Raw genomic sequence first — 22302 nt, 5'->3', positions numbered from 1 at the left:
CCTGCTTTGACCTCGTGACTCAACTACTGTACCCACTTCAGTGGGAAGACCCGCTGCTGGGCTTCCCGCTCTCCCCTCCCGTCCAGCACTGAGCTGATAACGTGGACGTGTGTGAAAATGTGAGTGAAGGAGGAATGACACACATTTCCGTAAACAGCGTGCAAGAATCCAATCTTCAAATGCATGAACAGAGAGACACATTTTCCCATCACAACATACAATGCTCGTCTGTGTTGAAAATTCCCTTTCTGACCCCGTGGAGCATTTCCAGCATAGGAATAGCATGATGCCGTTGCTGATTTTCTAACTATGCGGTCACAGTTAGAAAGCAACATCAAGGACACTGTATCCACAAAACAAAGTGCAGTTCAAACTGAAAGTCAGTCTAATTTTGGCATGACTGCATTTCCAATTTGCCAATTTTCAACAGAATCTCTATCTACTAGGTCTAAAGTGTGAAGAACATGGAGGATATGGCAGGCGGGGGACCCTCCAGAAGCTGAGCTGCTGAGGGCGACCACCGACTGGTGCAGCCAGTTTGACATTTTGTGAGTTTATTTTGTTTATTTATCAGATTGAAAGAGAGCTTGTGTAACGTAGCAAACCTTCCGCTCCAGCGCAATGCTCATCTAAACACAGCCGAATGCTGAATAAGACAAGTTGTAAGATGCACACACGGACAACGACATGGTAGCGACTTGTCAATCACATCGTCTATTTTACTTTAAATTGAACCATAATTTACGAATACACATCCTGCTGTATTGAAGAAAACTTGAAACTAGCAATTGAGAACATCGTTTATGTTTACTAAGGTAATAAATCAAGTGAGAAGTACAGTTATTTTCTCATAGACTTCTATACAATCAAACTTCTTTTTAGAACCAGAGGAGTCGCCCCCTGCTGGTTATTGAAAGAATGCCAGTTTAAGGCACTTCCGCATTGGCTTGACTTTTCAGATCCGGAGGTTGCTGCCTGTTATTTGGTCAACAATGAATTTATAAAATATAAGGGGCTTTTCTTTTTTTTTACAGTTAATGTAATTAGGGGGGATGGTGATTAAAGGATATTGTCTGATTACACTACAGTCACAGGATACTGATTGGAGTGAAGTCAGTTATTTCTGCAGTTTTTTATATATTAAGCCCTCGACCTACATTAACAAAAACGTCATTGTTGTTGTTACTGTCAAACTGTTATTTATTTATTCCAACAAATCTTAATTCCTTATTACTTTGCCCTGCGCCCAACTCTGAATGCCTTTTCCTGATAAAAGAAAAATAATAAATTCTGGCATTACCGTTCTGGGCCGGGGTCATTTCATCTTTATTACCCTATAAATATTTGACATTTTCGGGATAAATAGTCTCTTTGCACTTCTTCCACTAAAGGCAGGCAGCTGAACTGAACATAATCATTGATTCTTCTTTTTATTGATCATAATACTGTGTTGTATTGCATATTTTACCTTAATGGGTTGCTGCAAAAAAAATCTATCCCCACTGCAAATAAAAGTTTTAGTGCTACGTAAAAATACTTGACAGATAATATGACACAGAAAGCTAAAAGTGTCTGTTTGGCTCGCCAGACAGTTTGATTAAGATTAGCTTGATTAAATGCAGCCTTTTTATAAGAATTCCTAAAGTTCTGTGCTGTTGGTTTAAGAGCTATTTGAGGTTACCAGATTTACACTTGGTGAGCATAATGAGGCAGCTGGAATGTAATGTGAGAGGAGAACAAGAGGAGCACGGCACAGTCTCCTTCCAGAAATTGTTTTAAATAAACTTTTAAAAGAACGGTAAACTGGTGTGAGCTAAGCTCTGAATACCGGACCTGTAGTTCCTGGAGGATTGATGCTGTTTCCAGATGGAGGCCAGACGAGTAAGAAACAATGCGATTTAGGAAAGGCGGAAAAACAACCATCCAAAACCAACCATCCAAACTATTATTCTTAATTTATTCAACCCATATTAAATAGAGGAGAGACTGCAAGCCTGGCAACCCATTCTACGAAGTGGGCCCAACGTGTTTGTGGTGCACTGTATGTTGACTCAGTGGTAAATCTTCACACTTGAGTGTGTGTGTGTGGCCACGATTGGTGCGATGTCAAGTATCTATGAACTTTGTCTATATCGGTATATTACTGCAACACTGCCGTCGAATCAAAACAATCTATTTTTAAGTCTAATTCAAAGGTTACTCTAATGTGATTTATAAAGTTATGATTTAAAAAATGTATAATAGTAGTGATTACTTATGAATACATATACTGTACCTACATACATGCAAAGACTGTCTTATTCCGATTCCCTTGTCTTGAACAGAAAGTCTCTCCAGACTCCATGTACAACTTCCTCACGTCACCTTTATGATTGGCCCGTTCATTCATTCATTTCATCTTTGGTTCATTTGTTTCTATCACGATTCATATCCAAAGCTGCTTTAAAGCACCACATGAATGAATCAGACTTGACTGTACTTGACTTACCGCGCTGCTCTGCTGCTCCTCGTCAGCATCGGCCACGTCTGAATGGGACGAATCAGCGCTTTGGACTTCCTGGACGCCCTCATTGAGGTGATCCAACTTTTTCATCAGCAGGGTCATGGAGTCACCCTCAGCAGCCTGAACACACAAGTTAAAGGACACAAACACACACATGAACATGGTTAAAGGACTTAACCTTGCACCGATGTATGCTGGTCTCAGAGAAATGTGCTGAACCTAACCCAACACACACTCCTCTTCCTCATCCTCCTACTCCACCCTTCATTGCCTCCAGCCTACTCACACGAACATTGTGCTTTTTCAACCCAACCAGGGGTACACGCTGTACCCTGCACTGTGGAGGAGGCGACACCTTCTTAATGAGATTAATTTAGAGCAAGGACGAGAGAGGCTTTTGATAGAAGAGAAATGCTAAAGCCAAAGATAACCAAATAAACTGCCTTTAAATAATATAAAAAAAACAGCAGTGTGGCCAACGCACATTATTTAAATGTGTTGTAATATCTGTCCATTCCATACAGCTGAGTTATGCACATACCTAAACCCTCTCTTTCCCTCTCCACCCATTGGTCATGGACTCTGACTGAGACACTTGTTCACTGGCCTTCCAGCAAATGAACAAACTGCTTTGTTTCTGGGCTCCGCTGCCAATCCCAGAGTCCCAGAGGCTGATAGCAGCACATAGGGCCCCTTTGAGGAGCGTGAAGTCCAAAAACAGCCCCCTCACTCACACACATACATGCATAGACACAAGCGTGCCCTCACCCACCCACCCAACCGCCCACCCACTCACCCACGCACACAAACACACCCTTCTGTCCACTCCCATTCCCAAACCCATCATGTTGACCAGTTTAAAAAATATCTGCAGTAAGAGCTTTGGCAGTAAAGCCATTTCCTGTGTGTTACAGCCCCCACATCTCCAGATTCCTACACACAGAAGGCTGTCTATGTGCAGCAGGGTGCTATTTTTACCCTCACTATGGGGGACAGGGCCGGGTAGAGGGGAGAGCACAGGGAGTGGAGGCTTTTCTGTGGCACGAGTTACTGCAAACATGAACATACGCTGAGTGGCGAGTAAAATGTGCGAATGTGAACACAAATGCACACCATGGCATGTGCGCGTAGACTCCCGTTTGCACACTTTCTTTTCACAGCAGAGTGCTCTCACAGTTCATGAAATGTTAAGGGGGGGGGGGTAGAGCTTTTAATGCATCACTATATCTCTGCTACAAGACCATTTCATTATCAGTCTGAAAGGCTAAAACACCCATTATTGTTTAAGTATGAATAAATAAAGAAGTGAGGCTATCCTTGGCCTGTACGGTAAGTGTGCATGAATCAAGGACAATATCATGTTGGCACTGTAACTAAATTATAGTAGAGGGGACGTAAGCTCCAGTTACTTGCAAACAAATTCTGTTGATCTTCCAAATCCAAAGGCTTAATATACCTGGAAATGACAGACTGGGTTGCACGTTATGTCTTCTAGGAATGAAAGAATGAATCTATGAGATAATCAAGTCCCACCTTCTATGACAAACAGATCATAGTTTGTATGCTCAGGTAAGAAAACATTCAATATTCTGTAACATTTTTAACTTGGTAAAAACGGCTGAATTAGTTGAGACAGTGATGCGCCCAATGACCAAGGCTGAGATTCAAAACACCGAGAGAATGAGGTAAACTGTCTCGATAGCGGCCTCGAGTATGAAAGCCAAGCTTGTAAGATTCACGTCACTCTGAATGCAGCTTAAATACTTGATTTTTACCCCAAAAGTATTGTGGAGTGTGACGAAACTGCCTGAACCAAGATATTCCAGGAATGTGGAACCACGGCGGGGCCTCTTTGACTTAACAGGTATTCAAATGAGCACTGCCCAAGCCTGTCAATAAGTGACTTTAAAAGCTACTTGGTCAAACTCTAAGAACCAGCATTACAAAAGGAGCGCGGAGAGAACAAATCATTTCATTTAAGTCCAAGAGGGGAGAACAGTGTGCAGTGTGCCAGAGGACTGTTGTGGGAACGTGCCAGCGTCTGAGGGCTGCTCTGACAGGTGTGAGAATGCCGTCAGGGGCACACTCACACTATTACCCACTATGGATGCCCGCTGGTACGGTGCATGCTGGGAGGTGGTGATTCCAGGCCAGGCCAGGAGAAAAATAAGAAGAATTTATGATTACATTTATACCTGCCAAAATATTCCTTTTTATTCAGTTTTCCTTTTGTTTTTAACATGTTTTTCTCTTTCACTTTAAAAGTAAATATTTCCATTATGAACTCTTTGTCTCTCAATATTTTGGTAGCGTGACAGGCAATGTTATGATTAGATTCATTTTTGTCATTTTCACCGTAACTGCCAAACAAGAAAGATGCAGAAGAGGGAGAGGACGATGACACGCAACAAAGATGAACCAGCCAAAATCAAAACACGGACATCGCCACGACATACTAGATATTAAACACGTGCATTTTTGCATCTATGACCACCAATCCATCAGGATGCATCAACTACACTACTGCAAGCTACGGTGCAGTGTAGCCTCAGTGTACGAATGTGAATGATGCAATCATATATACTGTTCCTAGCTGATATTGAAACTTTAATGACATTCAATGTATTTACAATTACACTATTTAAAATATCTGGGAACAAGCGTCAAAGTAGCCTTGCAGTTCAGTGGAAAGACGCTCATGCTGAACAGTTTGAAACGATTTGCTGCCATCTGGTGGTGAAAGTAGGTTTCACAGTTACAAAATAGGCCTTTTTAAACTGATGACAGTGTGTCACATAATGAAATTAATGACGGCTCAATTCCATCTAGCTGCTTCAGTTTCAGGCTTCATGGCTTCCTGAGACAAATAGAGCAGAGCCGTTGTTAATGTCATGAGTGCTTCTCCTACTATGTGAAGTCTAAAGGCCCATCTGCAGTGCAATGCAACACATGCAGCAACTGAATTGCTTTGAAAGGCAACTCTTCACAGTGAATGAGACTTCTTAGTGTTTGTTATCACTCTGCTCCTGTCTTGTTTTTCTTACCTGTTGTCCATTGTTCTGCGGTGTTTCCTCTTCCTCCTGGCTACCTGTGAACTCAGGTTTCCCCTTGTTGGTGGGCTTTTGCCAGCTGCCAGATGCTGCGCCATTAGGCTGTGCTTCCTGTCTCTTCCTCGAGCACTTCCTGTTCCTGCTCAAGTTTCTACGCTGACGACTGACCAGGAATTCCTGATATTGTGACGCCCGAGGAAAGTCGTCGTCCTCGTTATCGTCGCCCTCTCCCTCCTCAGTGGTGGACGAAGAGGACTCTCCAACCTCAGAGATCACCTGGTTGTCAGTGCTACAATCGTTATCACAGAACACAATGGCACTTGGCTTGTGCTTTACTATTCTTAGCAGATCCAAGGAACAGTCCTGTGATGCGTTCACAGGTGCTGGGAGACGGTTGCAGCTGCATTTATCCACGTGGCGACCTGTTGCAGGAGCCATGTCTGAACTCTGTCTGCGTTCACAGTGTCCATTCCGCTGTAAGGCAGGCTTCGCTGTATTACAGGGGGAGCTGATGTCCACCTTCAGCTCCTTCCATCTTTGAGCATGACTGGCAACAGGACCCGGAGCACAGTGTAGCAGAGGAACGGGTTCAGACATGTTGGAGCTTTGAGTCAAGAGGGGAACTTGAACGTGCAGGTCACCCAATGGGAGCCCCACAGCCTGGGGGTAAATATGTTGCTGAACAGGCAATGCAGCTGCTGGACCTCCATGCATCACTAGGGAACCATGTCCTCATCTGTTGAGTCCTTTATAGTCAGTACAACGGAGGCTCTTTCAAACAGAGCCGGGTGAACGGTCATATAACGTACAGCTGCTAAAAGCATGCGCGAGTGGATGATATTTACACTTTGGCCCACATTCGGATGGCCCCGAAAATTCCTTTGATACCTGAGCTGGAGAGAGATGGAGAGAAAGAAAGAGACACAGAATGTAACTTTGGGTAAATTGGTTCACACGTGCGAACATTATGGATATATAATGCATGTATAATCCAGTGAAATGTGTTTCTGTAAATGGAGGATGTCTGGATTTGCTTACAGACTCAACTGCTGCTTAGTTTATCATTCAATCATCTCAGTAAGACGTGGTGCAGTTGGATTTAATCTTTTTAGCAAAAATGACTTCCCCACTATTTGGATTCTGTGAATACTCTTTTATTAGTACTAGATGCTATTTTTTTGTGCCAAAATAATCACAAATGTGACTGGCCTATGCCAAAGTCAACAACGTTTGTCCTCATAAAAACCCCAGAGTGCACCACTCTGAAGCTCTGAAGACTTTTCTTTTGACAAATGCACTGTGCTCAAACACATTGTTTTTTTCCTGGTGGATATTTTTGGCTGTGGCCAACACACCCTTTCCTTGCCTGGCTTTGTTTTCATTGTCTTTCAAACACACAGTGGACGGTCCTAAAATTAGGTTCAAGTGATATCACTGTAAAGCACAGACAGCATGAAGTAAAACAAACAAATGAGTTTCCTACCGCACACTTTCTAAAAGAATGTGTCCACTGGTCTGTGAAAAAAAAATTAATCTTACATTACATTACAGTCATTTAGCAGACGCTTTTATCCAAAGCGACTTACAATAAGTGTATTCAACATCGGTATTCAAGAGAACTATAGTCACCAGAAGTCATAAGTGCATCTCCTTTTTTAAACAAGCATCTAAGAGCATAAACCAGAGCAAAAGTACAGTGCAGAAACAAACCAATACGAATACAATAAGGGCAACAAACTAATACGAATACAATAAGTGCAACAAACTAATAAGAATACAATAAGGGCTATTGTATTCTTAATCTTAATCTCAATATTAACCCTAATGGAGCATCTGTACCTGTAATCTGTTTCTTGAAGACATTTTAGGAACTGTAGGCTGCTTTATAAAGAAACACCAAATTCATATTTCAACATACCAGATATTGTTGTGCATGAGTTGTGTCATCGAAGAGCACCTCCAGCGAAGCAGTCTGAAGGCAACACAAGTATCCAGCGGAGGCAAAGGTAACGCTGCCATGCTGCACGAAGCCGATAACACAGAAAGAGTGAGTTTTACCTCTGAAAAGATACGAAATGCTGTGAGGGGAGGAGAAAGAAAGAAAGGGCTGAGGAATGCTCTCCCCTCCTACAATACCTCAGCAAGAAGACAGCGAGTTCCACAGGCAGGTGTTTGTGCTACCTGTGCAAGTGTGTGTGTGTGTGTGTGTGTGTGTGTGTGTGTCTGTGTGTGTTATTTTGCATGTAAATGAAAGCACAAGAGAGAAAAAGGATAAATTATGCACTCAAAGCAAGTGAAATTTAAAGTCCTGTTGTGGAAATTAAATAGCTGCACGTACATTAGGAAAATAAGACTTTGATTAAAAGGCTCGGGGCCTTTCACTCGCTCCATTCCTCCTTTTCACTCAATGATGTAAAATACGACTCGAGGCAACGGATTTTTTTTACCCTGGAAGCACATTCCTCAGCAACACATGAGGTAATGCTTTTAACATGTTCTTATCTTCTCTAGAAATCTCTCAGTTTGCACTTTTTGTAGCTACAGCAACGCTCTAAGCCTTGATTAAAAAGAAAGGACTTTAAGGTCCTTACAAAACTGACGATGAACTGTGAAATTCCTCAAGCACGCCAGCAAACACTGAATTTTATGTTCTGTAGGTCAAGAGTACAAACCTGTTATTCGTACGTTAACCTTGAGGACGATTCTGCCTGTTGAGGCCTGTTCGACCTCGGTCTGGGGGAGAAGAGATCTGGTCATGGTAGAGGTAGAGGGTGCACTAAGACTTAAGAGTTAAGTTATTCTAATGTCTCTCCACCCACAATCACATAACAATACGTTATTCACAGAGTTCCACATTGCTGTGATGATGGACGCTAATTGATTTAACTCAAATATGTATTTCAATGCAAGCTACGCCAACCTGCTGAGGCATGCTCCTAAATGTACAACATTCCTGCATTGGAAGGTATATTTACCTGCTGAAGCAAAGCAGGGGGAAGAAAAAGCTGAGATAGGATAAAGTATACAATAAAACAATTAGAGAAAAGACAGAAGCGGATAATGCGTATCTATAACAGGGTTACATCCTTATGTTATGACGTCTATAAATCAACTCCACGGAGGTAAAGCACATAAAACGTTTATCAAGACGAGCTGCAGAAAAACCTGCAGTGAATTGTGTAAGCTGTGTTATCTTGGCAGTGTGTACTGTAGGTACAGTGTAAAATATTAGACGGAACAAAACTTAATTTTGACAACAAACATTCACATGCATGAAGTCAGATAAGCGAAGGAAAACATGGAATTAATATTTGGGCATTTTTCTTGGTGGCGGAGGGAAAAATGAATGAATGCACATTTCAGATGGTGATCATAGAATAATGACATTTAATAAGTGTCATACATGAAGCTTAGTGAGCTCTCCCAACAACTACCTGCTCTCATTCTCATCACAGCTTGGAATGACCTTTCGGTGACATTAAAAGCTTTTGTTTTTGTTGAATGGAATTAAATTCTCACATTCCTTGGTGGTATCATTTCAACTTTACTGTCCTCACTGTAAACGCCTGCAAATCTGCTGCAATAAATAAAAGATGCTGTCTTTAAGAGACGTATTAATCTGCTAGTAGGTGAAACATTTGCTGCTGGGTCCCTTTTTAACTCCTTGTCCTCCACTTTGATTTCTCCCAACAAGACACGTCTTGTCTAGGACTGTCCTGTGTGGTATACACACACAAATCTATCTACACCTGAACATAACAGAAGTCAAGAGGGACACTGGTGGAGGTCATCTCTTGGTGTTCTGCTGGAAAGGCGCATATCATCACAAAAGATCAGTGGTGGAATGTAACTAAGAAGCATTTTGACATACCTGTGCTTGAGTATTTCCATTCTATGCTACCTAACCTTATACTGCTTCTCCACTATATTTCAGAAGGAAATATTTTACTTATATCTGTACCGTTTGAATGCGTTTACCGTGAATCTCAGCATATAGGCGCACTAAAATGTAAGTGTCTGCTGAGTTGACCTCAGTACATCATGTTGCCCTTAAACATGTCAAGTACATTGCACATTAATGCTAGCTGGCTACGGTCAAGTGCTGTATGCAAATAATATTTACAATATGTAATTATGTTAAAACTGTTAATAACCGCCTATTGCTATCAGATACAAGTTATGTCTGGTGTCCAGCAGCCTACTTACAGTTTTGTGTTTTTTTTTCACGATGCATTTACCACTCGCCTGTAGCCTTTTTGACCCCTTCGACTCTCCGTAGCACAAGAGGAAGTAGCAGCGCGGGTAACTTACTGGTTGCTTATGAATACTATTTCGCGGGAGAGTTAGACCAGCTAGATCTAAGCTGTCTGCTGTCAACACGCACGATTACAGTTACTAAATTAATAACACAATGAGTTTGTGGGTGGACAAATATCGACCGACTGCCCTCGGGAAACTCGACTATCATAAAGAGCAAGCGACTCAGCTGAAAAACCTGGTAAGAGAAACAACCTGCATGTTATGCTAACTGTAATCAGGCTACGTTAGCATTAGCATCATACTCAACAGCAGCATATAGGCTGTCAATTAATTTAGTTTACTTCACCCAGATACACGATTCCTCGTTGTTAACCCGGCCATTTAGGAGTCAGGTTAACGTTAAATATAGTGTGGAGGACAACCTGAGTTAAACTAGCAGGTTAATGATGATGTGTCCATCATATCGGAGTTGTTTTTGAGGTAACGTGGGATGCTTAATATGTCAGCTGATTCACCTCACCTCCCTTCTGTTTGGGAAATGTTTACTTTATTGTAGCGTATACAGCAAGTCATCTAACATGACCAAGTGTCTATCAAGGTAATTCAAAAAAAAAAAAAGTATATCTAAAAAGCAAAAACTCTTAATTTGTAATGTTTTTGTTTCAGGTTCAATGTGGCGACTTCCCCCACTTGCTGGTGTACGGGCCATCGGGCGCGGGGAAGAAGACCCGCATCATGTGTCTGCTGAGGGAGCTGTATGGAGCCGGGGTGGAGAAGCTCCGCATAGAGCACCAGACCATCGTGGTGAGAGGGGACACGATGCACTACTAGCATGCAGTTACTCCACACACCTCTCCTCTCTCCGTCTTCATGAGGACACTGCCAAATTGTCTGATGAAGGCTTACTTGCGACCCTGTTTTGTGTGTTTTTTTTCCGTCCTCAGGCTCCCTCAAAGAAGAAAATAGAGATTAACATAATAGCCAGCAACTATCACTTGGAAGTCAATGCAAGGTAACCTAATGATGACTAAGGAGCTATGTATATTTATAGTACTGCACTTCATCACACTTGAGGCATTTGCACGAGAGAATTTCACTTCACGTTACTCTAATGCATTTATTTTACAGCTGTAGTTGTTGGTTGCATTGCAGATTAACATTTATTAATAGGTCTTCATGGTTGAGTTATTATTCGCTATTTACAGACTTCTGTTAGTGGTGCACTTTTCCCCTGTGAATGGTTTGTTTGGTCATTCATTCAACAAACTGAGGTGCAGGACACGACACGTGTTGATTTTTTTTTATGAGTCGGGTGGGAAAGAGACTTTAGCAGGAACGATAACGTCGGTTCTTGTTCAAAGTTTGTGGCTTTTGTGTTGTTTAGCGGGCCGCTGTCTGGCTCAGTGAGACTGCCTCAAGTGATTTACAGAGAAGATATGTGTGCTGTGGCAGACAAGAGAAAAACAACGTAATTTCTGTTCCGTTTCTAACAGTGATGCTGGAAACCAGGACCGTGTGGTGATTCAAGAGCTGATTAAAACTGTGGCTCAGTCGCAGCAGATCCAGTCAAGCACCCAGAGAGAGTTCAAAGGTCGGAATACCTTTGTGTCGCATGAACTTGTGAATGCTGGTCCATGTTCTAGAACGGTCTCAAAAATCAAGAGGATCACGTCCCTCCATCAACTAACTGGCACATTTTTTGTTGTTGTTTTCAGTGGTGTTGCTTACGGAGGTGGACAGACTCACGAAGGATGCCCAGCATGCTTTGCGGCGAACAATGGAAAAGTACATGTCCACCTGCCGCCTCATCCTCTGCTCCACCTCCACCTCTAAAGTCATCGGGCCGATTCAGAGCCGTTGTCTGGCTATCAGAGTTCCTCTGCCGAGCACAGAAGAGGTAAGGTGCTTAAGATTGTCTTTAGTAATCGAGTAACGAGTGCCGCATAAGTCTCGATCAAGACTACATGTCACCTTTTTATCCCTCGTCTCTGTGTTGTTGTTGTCTGCCAGGTCTGCAGTGTTTTGACATCGATCTGTAAAAAGGAGGGTCTGCTCCTCCCACCTGAGCTGGCCAAACAAATCACTCAGAAGTCTGGTCGCAACCTCCGCAAAGCCCTTTTGATGTGCGAGGCGTGCAGAGTGCAGCAGTGAGTTGTCACAAAACGTACTCTCTTTCCTCCGCAGCATAATCCTTGGATTACGATGGGATGTGAATGGAAACGATTCGCTTATTCACACTGCATTCATCTTTTCCCAGGTATCCGTTCTCGGCGGACCAAGAAGTCCCGGAGACGGACTGGGAGGTCTACCTCCGAGAAACCGCTAACGCCATCGTCAGCCAGCAGAGCCCTCAGAGGTAGGAGAGGCAAAAAGGTGTAGTTTGTTATGCAGCACCTAAGGGAAAGGTGATCGGATTAGTGAAGATATTTCACTGCTGGAAACCTTTATCTGTTCCAGGTTGTTGGAGGTTCGCGCCAGGCTGTACGAGCTGCTGACTCACTGCATCCCCCCCGATATCATTATGAAGGTACCGCTCACATCATCCTCCGTCAAAGTGTTGAAACGGTTTGCAGGGATGTTTAAGATGAAGGAGTGTTAACTCCACTCGTTCCAATCCTCTTAACAGGGTCTGGTAACGGAGCTGCTGAGTAACTGCGACGGTCAGCTGAAGACGGAGGTGGCCCACATGGCCGCCTACTACGAACACCGGCTGCAGCTGGGCAGCAAAGCCATCTACCACCTGGAGGCCTTCACCGCCAAGTTCATGGCAATCTACAAGAAGTTCATGGAGGACGGTCTGGATGGGATGATGTTTTGACTCTGAAGAGCATACAGATACTTTTCTTGGAGTTCAACATCTTGTTTTTTTTTGTTTGCACCCGACAAGACTTCCAGTGGACTTGATACAGATTTGTATTCTGTGAGGCATGGTGGCGACTTTAACATAACTTACCCCAAAAACAAGTCGGTCTCACCGTTTGTGGCTTTTTGCCCAAAAGCTCAGCACTGCACATAGTTTGTAAACCTTGAACGGTCACTCTAGTGGGGTAAAATAACAGTTGTGATGGTAGCAATTCTTTGTATAAAAAAAGACTGTAACGATGAGATGTTTCCCTACAAATCTGCATCAGAACGTAACAATAAATTGCTTTGTTTATTAAAAACAAAAGGTCTGGTGATGTTCTCTGGAAATGACCAGAAGTTGTTTTTATTATTATGAACAAACATGAAATAATCTGCACTAAAACACTTATTGTTGGCAATTTCATAACATGACAGTGCCTACATTACTGTCTGATGTTTCCCAGTATCAGCTCAGTTTTTTTATAAAAAAAAAAAGAACAAAAATCCAACAGTCATCAGTAACAGTCTTTGTGTCTCTTGGCTGTGTAGTAGATAATGAGGCCCAGGGTGATCAGCACCCCTGAACCCACCAGAGTCAGGAAGCCCATCACAGGCCTCTTGACCAGCACATGGCAGCCCAGGCAGGGCTGAGGCATGCTGGGACACTGCCGGGGCGCAGCTCCCGGAATGGGGAAGCCGTTGTGCTGGATGATGTTGCGATAGTTGGAGAGAGAGGCCTTGACGATGACCTCGTCGTGAACGTGGCCGTAGAGGCCAAAGCCCGGGTCCCTTTGGTCACTCAGGGCGTAAGCAAAGTAACCCTTCAGGTTCACGCCGTCCAGAGTGTACGCTGAGGAGGAGAGGATTCATTCTCAGTTACTTGTATGTGGAGGCGAGCTGAATGGGTTTGACAGGAAAAAACCTTTACATTTAACCCCTCATTTATTGACTATCAGTAGCATGTAAACTGATCTAAGGACAAGTATTTAATAATTACTGTATTTTCAACAGTTATAACTTCTCCTATGCAGACATATTTAATATATTGTCGACAGCTACATCAATACATATTTATAATTTTTCCATTCTGCTTATAAATGTTATAATATGGAGGGTTGAAATAAATTGTTACCAAAAAATGAATATAAAACACAAAGCCCCTGTTTAGAGTTTTGTTTTCAGCTGTAAAAAGTAACTCTAATGATGTTAATAAGGAACATCTCGTCTGAGTTTTCGTTTATTATAAACCCAATTTATGCCACTTTAAAAAAATAAATAAATAGGAAGTAAGTAATATATACACTAAGTGATGTATACTAACTGTTTTCTGTGGGTGGTTGCCCCCTAGTGGCTGGAGAGCACACTAAAACACATAACAACATGATACGATGTGCACATCATGACACTGCCAGTCTTCACTGAGTTTAACCCAATAAACTTTGCAAGGACAGCTGGTTGGATAGCGAGTGACCTTGACTCCACAATTCAAGTGAAGAGTGTATTGTTGATACTTGTCTGTGCTGAGTCAGCTGACTGTTCAGGGGTCAGTGACCTAAATACCTGTCTAATAATTAAGCTCCGCTGAGGCCAGTAGAGGGGGAAAAACTTCAATCGCCGCTAAAGGATTCAACACTCAGTACACAAACGCAGTGGTTCAGCAGTTTTGCATTGATCCTATAAAATCTCAACAGCTAGATGTGTGTGTCTGCAGCCTCACCTTTCAGCGCCTCGTTGATGTAGTTGTACAGGTAGTAGACTCTGAGGCTGTCTTTGAAGCGGGCCGGGTCTTCCTGTACCCCGTTAGCCATCACATAGACGGGTACGTCGCGGTAGTGCTCCCTCACCTGACACGGCAGAAGAGCAACGTCAGTTTGTAAGTTTAACACATCGAAACAACAGTTACATTTCCCTCCACTTGGTATTAAAACACTTCGAGTAGAATATGAAGAGTCTGAAAATACTAATATGAAGTTATATATTTTTTTTTCCACAAAGAAAACAATAACCTGGTTAAAAATGATTAAAGCTGCATCCCTCATTGAAAAATCCAGAATCTATCAATATTCAACTATCCTGAACATCAAAGCTTTAGCTGCTGGACACAAGAAGGCATCTGTGATGTCCCTGTCTACTTTAAGTATAGAAAAAAAGGGTCAATTAGCAATATATTCAACTTTTTATCTCTTCACAAGACCAGTCTCACCCAGTTGAGGGCTTTCCTCAGACCCCAGGGCACAACAGGCCTCGGGGACATGATCCATGTGGTGTCTATCATGTGCTGGACCTCCAGCATTGCTGTGTAGGTGTACCTGCACAGCACATGACATGACACAGAAGCTGAAGACAAAATCACATTCTCATTAATATCTAATGCCTTTGAGATGCTGGACGTATCGGGGCTAAATATTCGTGTTCCACTAAACACTATAAAGTGGTGTTCAGTGGCGTAGTAGCTTTTTTTAAATTGCAAACCTCTCTCTCCGCCCCTCTTGTTTCCTGCTTGTATGTCATCTGTCACTATCAAAATAAGGGCAAAAAAGTGACTTTATCTTACGAGTCTTCCATGGCGTGTGTCACCAGCTTGGTGCTGAAGTGACTGATGGCAAAGAAGTCATACGTCCCTTTAACCAGCTGTCTGTCCTCCTCGTTGAACACTGGCAGGCTGAGGAAGCACACACACAGAGGAGACACATTTCTGAAGTACGAGTGGTAGTTATAGATTTTGTCATTAATGATATACTGCTACGACAACATCCGGCTCAATGATACTGAAATCCCACCATATTACATCTTTCAATAATCCCAGTTTAACTCCAACCCTTAAATCCTGTTGCAACACATTGATCACATCACAGAGCCTATGTGATCTCTTAACATTCTACAGCCAACAAAGTGACAGTATTGAAGTATGAATGAAGTATTCGTACTCTAGAGAGTTGAGCTGCCACAGCCAGCTCCTCATTCCCAGAGGATACTCCCCGCTGCCGAAGATCGGCTCAGCAAACCAGCCGACACGGAAGTCTAAGACCCTTTTAGCTGGTTCCACGTCTTCGCGGCTGAAGGAAAATGCCGGTTCCACCCAGTCCATGTGCAGAGCCAGAGACACCTGAGACACGACACAAAACATGGCGGCACAGGTGTGACGTTTTCATTCTCCTATTGACCGAAGTGATTCATGAAAGCTTTTACATTTACTTTAAAACACATTGTCAAGTCCTCTTACGCACAAGGACGCCAAAAAAAGAAAGAAGATCCATTAAAAGGATACATACTTACATATCATATAACAACATACCGGTAGGATAAAAGTATTCAAGTATATATAATAAATACATTCCTCCACTGACCTTTCCTCCCTGTGCGTGTCTGAACTCGCGGTCATAGACGCGCCAGGCCAGAGCGTGCGCCCGCAGCATCTGATGACCCTCCTGGTAGCTCACCATCTCATCGTTGGGCTCATTCAGGGTGATCCACATCTTCACATGGGCGCCGAGCTCTCTGTAACAAAGCCTGGCGTAGTCTGCGAACGCCTCTGGAGTCTCTCTGAGAAACAAAAGATTAAGTCGTACAATTTTAATTACGCGCCATGTGTGCGTTCATACCAGGCACATGGTGGTTTTCATTTTACCATGACATTTGCATATAAAGCAATCGGAATATAACAAAACAATGTATTAAAAAACAATGATTAGCTCACACACGCAAATAAATGAATAGTCTAGATGAATCACAGGAGATCTATTGCAATCTAACTTTAAACGTTGTGCCAATACAGATGAAAATGCCAACACATTAGATTGTTCCGTTATATAAATGTTGTAATCACTGGTTTTAGTGATATCTCTTTCAGGAAAGGGAAAGATGATACCATGGCAGCAAGTGATAGCGGTTTCATGTTGATGGCACCAAGGACAGACTGTTCCTGGGAACATCGTTGCATGTTTACATTAGACCAGTCGGTAAATTGTAATACACCTTATCTGATAAAGATGGGTGTTCATCAGTTCTGTGTTGGGAACTGATTTTCATGACGCTTGCTCAACTGAGACACTGGATAAGAATCAGCAGTGCATCTGACCTGTTCAGCCACTTGTTGGCGGTATCCAGCGGGGCCGGCAGGCTGCTGCGCAGGCGCGTGTGGTGCCACAGAGTGACCACGGGCGTGACGTTGGCCTGCAGCAGCTGACGGGTGAAGCAGCGGTAGTAGCCCAGCAGGGTGGCGTTGGGATGAGCCACGTCACCTGTCGGCACCACGGCCGACCAGTTGAGGGAGAAGTGGAAGTGGTTTACCCCGACCAGCCGGATTTCATCCACCTGAAGAGAGGGAGGAGGATTAACTTGTGGCACAACGTTTCAACTTTCACACAGCTGGAGAAACAGCAGAAATCTATCGAAAAACTGGACTTTTTAATGCAAAAGTCTGGTGCTGAGGCAATACCCAATACGAGTATGTTACATTCAACTTTCCTGCAATTCAGTTGCTGAACTCCTACAATTTGCACCTAGAAAGTACAAATTCTAGCACAATTCATCAGAGTGAGATCAAAAAAAGTGACTGAAACAACCAGAAGATCCTGCACACTGCTGGTTACTTCATTATTTTACAAATATGTACCCCAAGTGACAGAAATGTTACTTTAAACATTTTTTTTTTACTAATTATTAAGGATTGCTAAGAATTTTTTTTTTTGCTGCAAATTGATTTTTATTCATCTATTTATTTTGCATTTCGGTATCTGTAAAATATAGTTTTCATTACAGAAGTGTTCTTTTCTTCGACCTCTTTTTTTCCAGTGTTTTAACCGTTTGACCGGTAGGAGAAGCTACCTGCTGTTGGATGGTGGCGTAATCAGCACAGTGTGCGCTTCGGCGTACTGGTGGTGCACTGAAGCCCTCCAGCCTCATCAGCTCCCCGTTGTTGGAGATGTTCCACAAGTAAACACTGGGGTCTGCAAACTGGCTGGGCGTGGTCTCCACCTATGACGCGAGGAAAAACCAGAAGTAACACACCAACACGCACTGAGGCGCCCCTCTCTCCACATGTTTACCTCAAACACACGAATGCAAATAAAAAACAAATGGGACAGATCGATAAGAGTTGGTCTAGTGCCGTTTAGCTCAGCTGGCAGGTTATGTGGTTTATGATTAAGAGAGGATTCATCGTTGTGGCCGATTCTGAGCTGGACTTTCACCGTGAAAACTGCAAGTTCAAAATAATGTGATCAACATGATGCAACTTAGACAAGGCGGAGAGGAATTGCAGCTACTAATGTCCTTCCTCACAACACTACATCAGACAATGTAATGTTAATAATGATAATACTGACAACAATACTTCACTAAATATTACTGAGGTTTTGTACTGAATCGCTCAACCAAAGTTAATACAGTGTTAATGTTTTCTCAAGCTCCTCTGTTTCTGAGGAAGTTGAGTTTCATTCACTAACAGACCTCTGCCCTTTGGCAACTCCCCTATTCTCCCACAGCACACTCGTACATTACACACACTCCTTCCTCTCATCCCAACACACACACACACACACACACACACACAAAGAACACATATACCTGTATGGAGTTGGCTGATACCCCCCAGGCAAAATCACACGGGAAGATTCCTTGTGCTGGTCTGTTCTCTGGCAGTTCTGGGAAACCGTTCCTCTGGATGACGTTTCTTGAAGAATAATGAATAATCATCAATTCAGGAGCTGAGCTGAGAGGGGAAAGCTATCTCTGTAGCTGTAAGGCATCATTACATGCGCCATTATGTGGACGGTTTCATCAATAAAGCCTTTAAAGGAAATATTAGTGTTGTTATTGCACACATTACAATATTGTGCATCCTTTGTCAAACTCACCACTGGTCACATGATAGCATGCATACCTGTAAAAGGTGGCAGATGTCTTGGGCTCTCTCTTCATGTCGAGAGTGTTGAAGTCGACGTAGTACAGTCCCCGTCGTATCCCGTACTCCCTGTGCCACTCGAAGCCGTCTATCAGAGACCAGGCTGTGTATCCGATCACATTCACTCCATCTATGATGATCGCTGACACAGACGGATGGACGGACCAGATTGAAGTCACTAGCTTCTCCTAACTTGAGATTTCAAGTCATGAGGTTTCATGCAAAATGGCTCACGCTCGTATTGGAAAAAGGGGAAACAACTGTTGCGGTTAATGTTTGAGATCAGACTCTTATCACTACTCACATTTCAGTGCCTCTGCAATGAACCTCTTGAGGTAGTACATGTGTTTTGGGTCTTCTGTCTTAGTGTTGCCAAGGACGTACCTGTGTTGAGAAGTAAAAAAAGAAGATGTTCCCCAACACCAGAACAGCACACAAGTACATCACAGACTGATGGATAAATCGTGACAACATCCAAACCTACCAACCACTCTGCACCACAAAGATGGGCGGCCTGTCGTACTCTGCATTGACCCAGTACAGCAGCATCCTCAGGTCCAGATCCTCCTGCTGCCCAAACTTCAGGCTGTCGTTGATGAGCTGGAAGCTCAGGGCCGCTCCGTGAGAGAGGGCGAAGAAGTCGGCCGTTCCCCTCACCTGCTCCCTCTCCTCAGGGGTGAAGGAGGGCAGACGTGAGCCCAGCGTCGCCTTCATGCAGGGAGGGTAGTCTCCGTCTGTGAAGAGAGGCCGGGCGAACCAGCCCAGGACGTGGTCCAGGGAGCACTGACACTCTCGCAGGCTTTCCAGGCGAGTGCGGCTGGGCTTGATCCAGTGAGAGGCCAGCGCCATGGACAGCTTGCCCCGCTGACGGGGTCGGTAGTGGCGATCGTAGAGATGCCATGCAGCCGCATGAGCCTGGAGGGGAAACAGACGGACAGAAAGAGAAATGACGGGCAGACCGAGGGGAAGGAGAAGAGGAGGTTGGAGAAGATGGAGAGGATGGTGGGTATCAAATGACCATGGAAAGAGAGGGCGAGGGGTGAGTGGGACAAAACGAAAGAAAGTCAAACTTTATATTATTCAGGTCAGTGCAGTTTAAAATACTTCACAGCTGACTGACAAAATAAGACAATTGAAAGACAGACAAACACAGGGAGACTTCTTCACACCAAAGTAAAAATATAGAGATCAAAATTAAAAATCAAAAGATTGATAAAAATGAGAAGACTAAAAAGCAGTTTGGAACTGTACTCAAGTAAATACATTTAATGCGCCTTTTTTTTTTTTTTTTTTTTTACACCAATTCATAGAAAATTGCCCCTTATACTATTAACTATACAACTAGAGTTGCTAGACAGCTACTTTTCATTTAAAAAAACTCACCTTAAGGAGATTGTGTCCAACACGGAACGGGAGATCGGGGTCGTTCTTTATCCCGGGAGCGACCACCCCGGTGCCATACCCGTGCCGCGCCACCACAAACGGGTTATCAATGGTGATCCAATACTTCACATCATCTCCGAAAGTCTGGAAACAGAAATCGGCGTAGTCCTTGAAGATCCCCACCAGCTCCGGGTGGCTCCAGCCGCCGAGGGTCTGCTGGAGGTGGTCTGGCAGGTCCCAGTGGTAGAGAGTGACCACCGGCTCCACGCGGTCCTCCTTCAGCCTCTTGATGAGCGTCCGGTAGTAGTTGGTGCCGATCTCGTTGTAACTCCCGCGGGTGCCGTTGGGAAATATCCTGGACCAGGACAGGGAGAACCTGTAGTGGCTGACCCCAAGCTGTTTGATGGCTCGCATGTCCGTGTGGATGTTGTGATAGCTGTCGCTGCCGACGTCCCCGGTAGCCATTCGATTCCCGCCGCGCGTAAAAGTGTCCCAAATGGAGAGCCCCTTGCCGTCCTTCTCAAACGCGCCCTCCACCTGGTACGCCGCCGTGCCCACTGCCCATATGAAGTCCTTGGGGAAGGTATCGTAGAGGAAAGCCTTGTCTCCCGGGTAGGGCAGTTTACTGAAACGACCCCACGTTTTCAAACCAGCGTTGGGCTTTGCGGCCGCAGAGGTTAGGGCGAGAAGTGTCAAAAGGGCGAGCAGGGCACTCATGGTGCCCGTCAAAGCTGGCCTCTGATGTCCAGTGTTACACTCTAATTGCCATTCAACCAGGCTTGGGGCTGTCAGTGACTATATAGCGGGCTGTGGAGTGCGGTTAGCCAGCTGTGAACCCGCCACACGTCGCCTCCACAAATCTATCAATTATTAGCCAAAGCACCTGACGCACGAAGGTCTCCAGGCACAGAATGATGTTAAGAGCCCCAAATGATCAATCGCTTGCTAAGCAGGGACGCATTAGTTTAAGCTTTAACTAAAGGGATGAATAAGGAATGCTCATTTCAAATGTAATTCTTTTTTCTCTCCATTCTGTTTTAGTAAAGCCTCAGAGTGCTTTTTCTTCAAGATGAGCATTTGATTCACCTCATCCAGAGTGACCCAGGTGCAAAAAGCCTTAATGTGATCTCAGTAACAGCACCATTATCATATATCCTCCACTGGCAGATCATCTCATAAATCCATTTAAACGTCACATGTCAAGAGCAGAGAAACTCATCTGCATTTCTCACTGGATGAAGTTCAGTCAGGGAGAGAGAGGGGTGAGAGGGGTGAGAGGGGTGAGAGGGGTGAGGGGAAGATATGCAAACAGCAGAGTCAGTGTACCCTCTGCTGCACCATGGTCACATTACTTCCTTATCGTTCTGCTTTCAGCACGGTTGCTTGGAAACTCAGGCCTCTTACTGCTGGCCATCTTGGTCCATGTAGCACCTGCATAAATAACTGAAGAGCTGTTAGAGTGTGTGTGTGTGTGTGTTGCAACAAAAGAATAAACATTTTATGATAGGTACGCTTTGAGATATTTAGCCTATAGGATTTACTTTTTAATAAATTATGTTTTGAAATAAACATTTCAAAGTAAATTAGGACTAATCAAAGACAACAACAAACAGTAAGTTGTGTAGTTGAAATGATTGGTCGATTAGTCCAATTCTCCTTTAAAACAGAAGACGGCAAACATTCTGATAATAAATGAATCGTTAAAGTATTTTTTTCTAGCAGAAAATGTCAAACATTTCCTCCTTTCAGTTTTGTGCTTTATGTTTTATGATTGAAAACTCTAAATATTTGGGTTTTGCTGGTCAGACCAGGGCTTTACATCTGTCATCCAAATGCATTAAAAATACAAACGTCAACAAATATTTAAAAATAAATCACAGCACGTCTATTTTTTAGCAGCTGGTTTATCTGTTGCAGGAAAACAGACTCACCCGGCCGCCGAGCAGCACGTGACTGCGGCCGGTCATGGATCATAACCAGGGACAGAACAAGGTGTGTGTGTGTGTTTTTTCCACCGAGCTGAGCTGCACTGGAAAGTTTAGATCTCAGGTGTACATGCATAAGCAATGTGGAGCACAGTCTCCATATTTACCACAGGGAGAACACCAACTGATGCTCAGCCGCACACACACTGGTGGTGATGGGATGGCTTTATGGAAGCATTCGCATAGTTAATGAGAAATCTAAACTTCAAGTTGGCTAAAACAATTCTCAAGATCGTGGAGAAGTTAAATTATTTAGCCGGTTGATAGGTTTCCGTCCACATCAAACATGTAGCATGTTACATGAAGCAATACCTTGTTTAAGCAAGAATCCACTCATCCGCTAGGGGAAAGTGAGTGCTGTTGATGCTGTAC

The 22302-nt window shown here is 43.6% G+C and overlaps 2 protein-coding genes across 2 annotated transcripts; one reads left to right on the top strand and one right to left on the bottom strand.

The window, feature by feature from the left end:
• The first annotated feature begins 9851 nt into the window (after positions 1 to 9851).
• On the top strand, positions 9852 to 13161 carry rfc3 (replication factor C (activator 1) 3). The gene is made up of 9 exons (XM_076102482.1): positions 9852 to 10051; positions 10480 to 10617; positions 10758 to 10825; positions 11307 to 11404; positions 11529 to 11710; positions 11824 to 11960; positions 12071 to 12169; positions 12271 to 12340; positions 12440 to 13161. The coding sequence occupies exons 1-9, from the start codon at positions 9965 to 9967 to the stop codon at positions 12629 to 12631; spliced, it is 1071 nt and encodes a 356-aa protein (XP_075958597.1). The 5' UTR covers positions 9852 to 9964; the 3' UTR covers positions 12632 to 13161.
• On the bottom strand, positions 12990 to 20662 carry kl (klotho). The gene is made up of 13 exons (XM_076102480.1): positions 19946 to 20662; positions 19047 to 19477; positions 18867 to 18946; positions 18542 to 18704; positions 18226 to 18331; positions 17485 to 17634; positions 16736 to 16971; positions 16005 to 16200; positions 15585 to 15763; positions 15212 to 15319; positions 14861 to 14966; positions 14375 to 14501; positions 12990 to 13507 (listed from the first exon to the last, which is right to left on the bottom strand). The coding sequence occupies exons 1-13, from the start codon at positions 20660 to 20662 to the stop codon at positions 13173 to 13175; spliced, it is 2934 nt and encodes a 977-aa protein (XP_075958595.1). The 3' UTR covers positions 12990 to 13172.
• Between the last annotated feature and the right edge of the window lie 1640 nt (positions 20663 to 22302).

The sequence above is a fragment of the Anarhichas minor genome, unplaced genomic scaffold (assembly GCF_050575085.1).
Source record: "Anarhichas minor isolate MPS153535 unplaced genomic scaffold, ASM5057508v1 ptg000027l, whole genome shotgun sequence".
Classification (NCBI taxonomy): Eukaryota; Metazoa; Chordata; class Actinopteri; order Perciformes; family Anarhichadidae; genus Anarhichas; species Anarhichas minor.
This window is presented reverse-complemented; position numbering and strand designations above follow the sequence as displayed.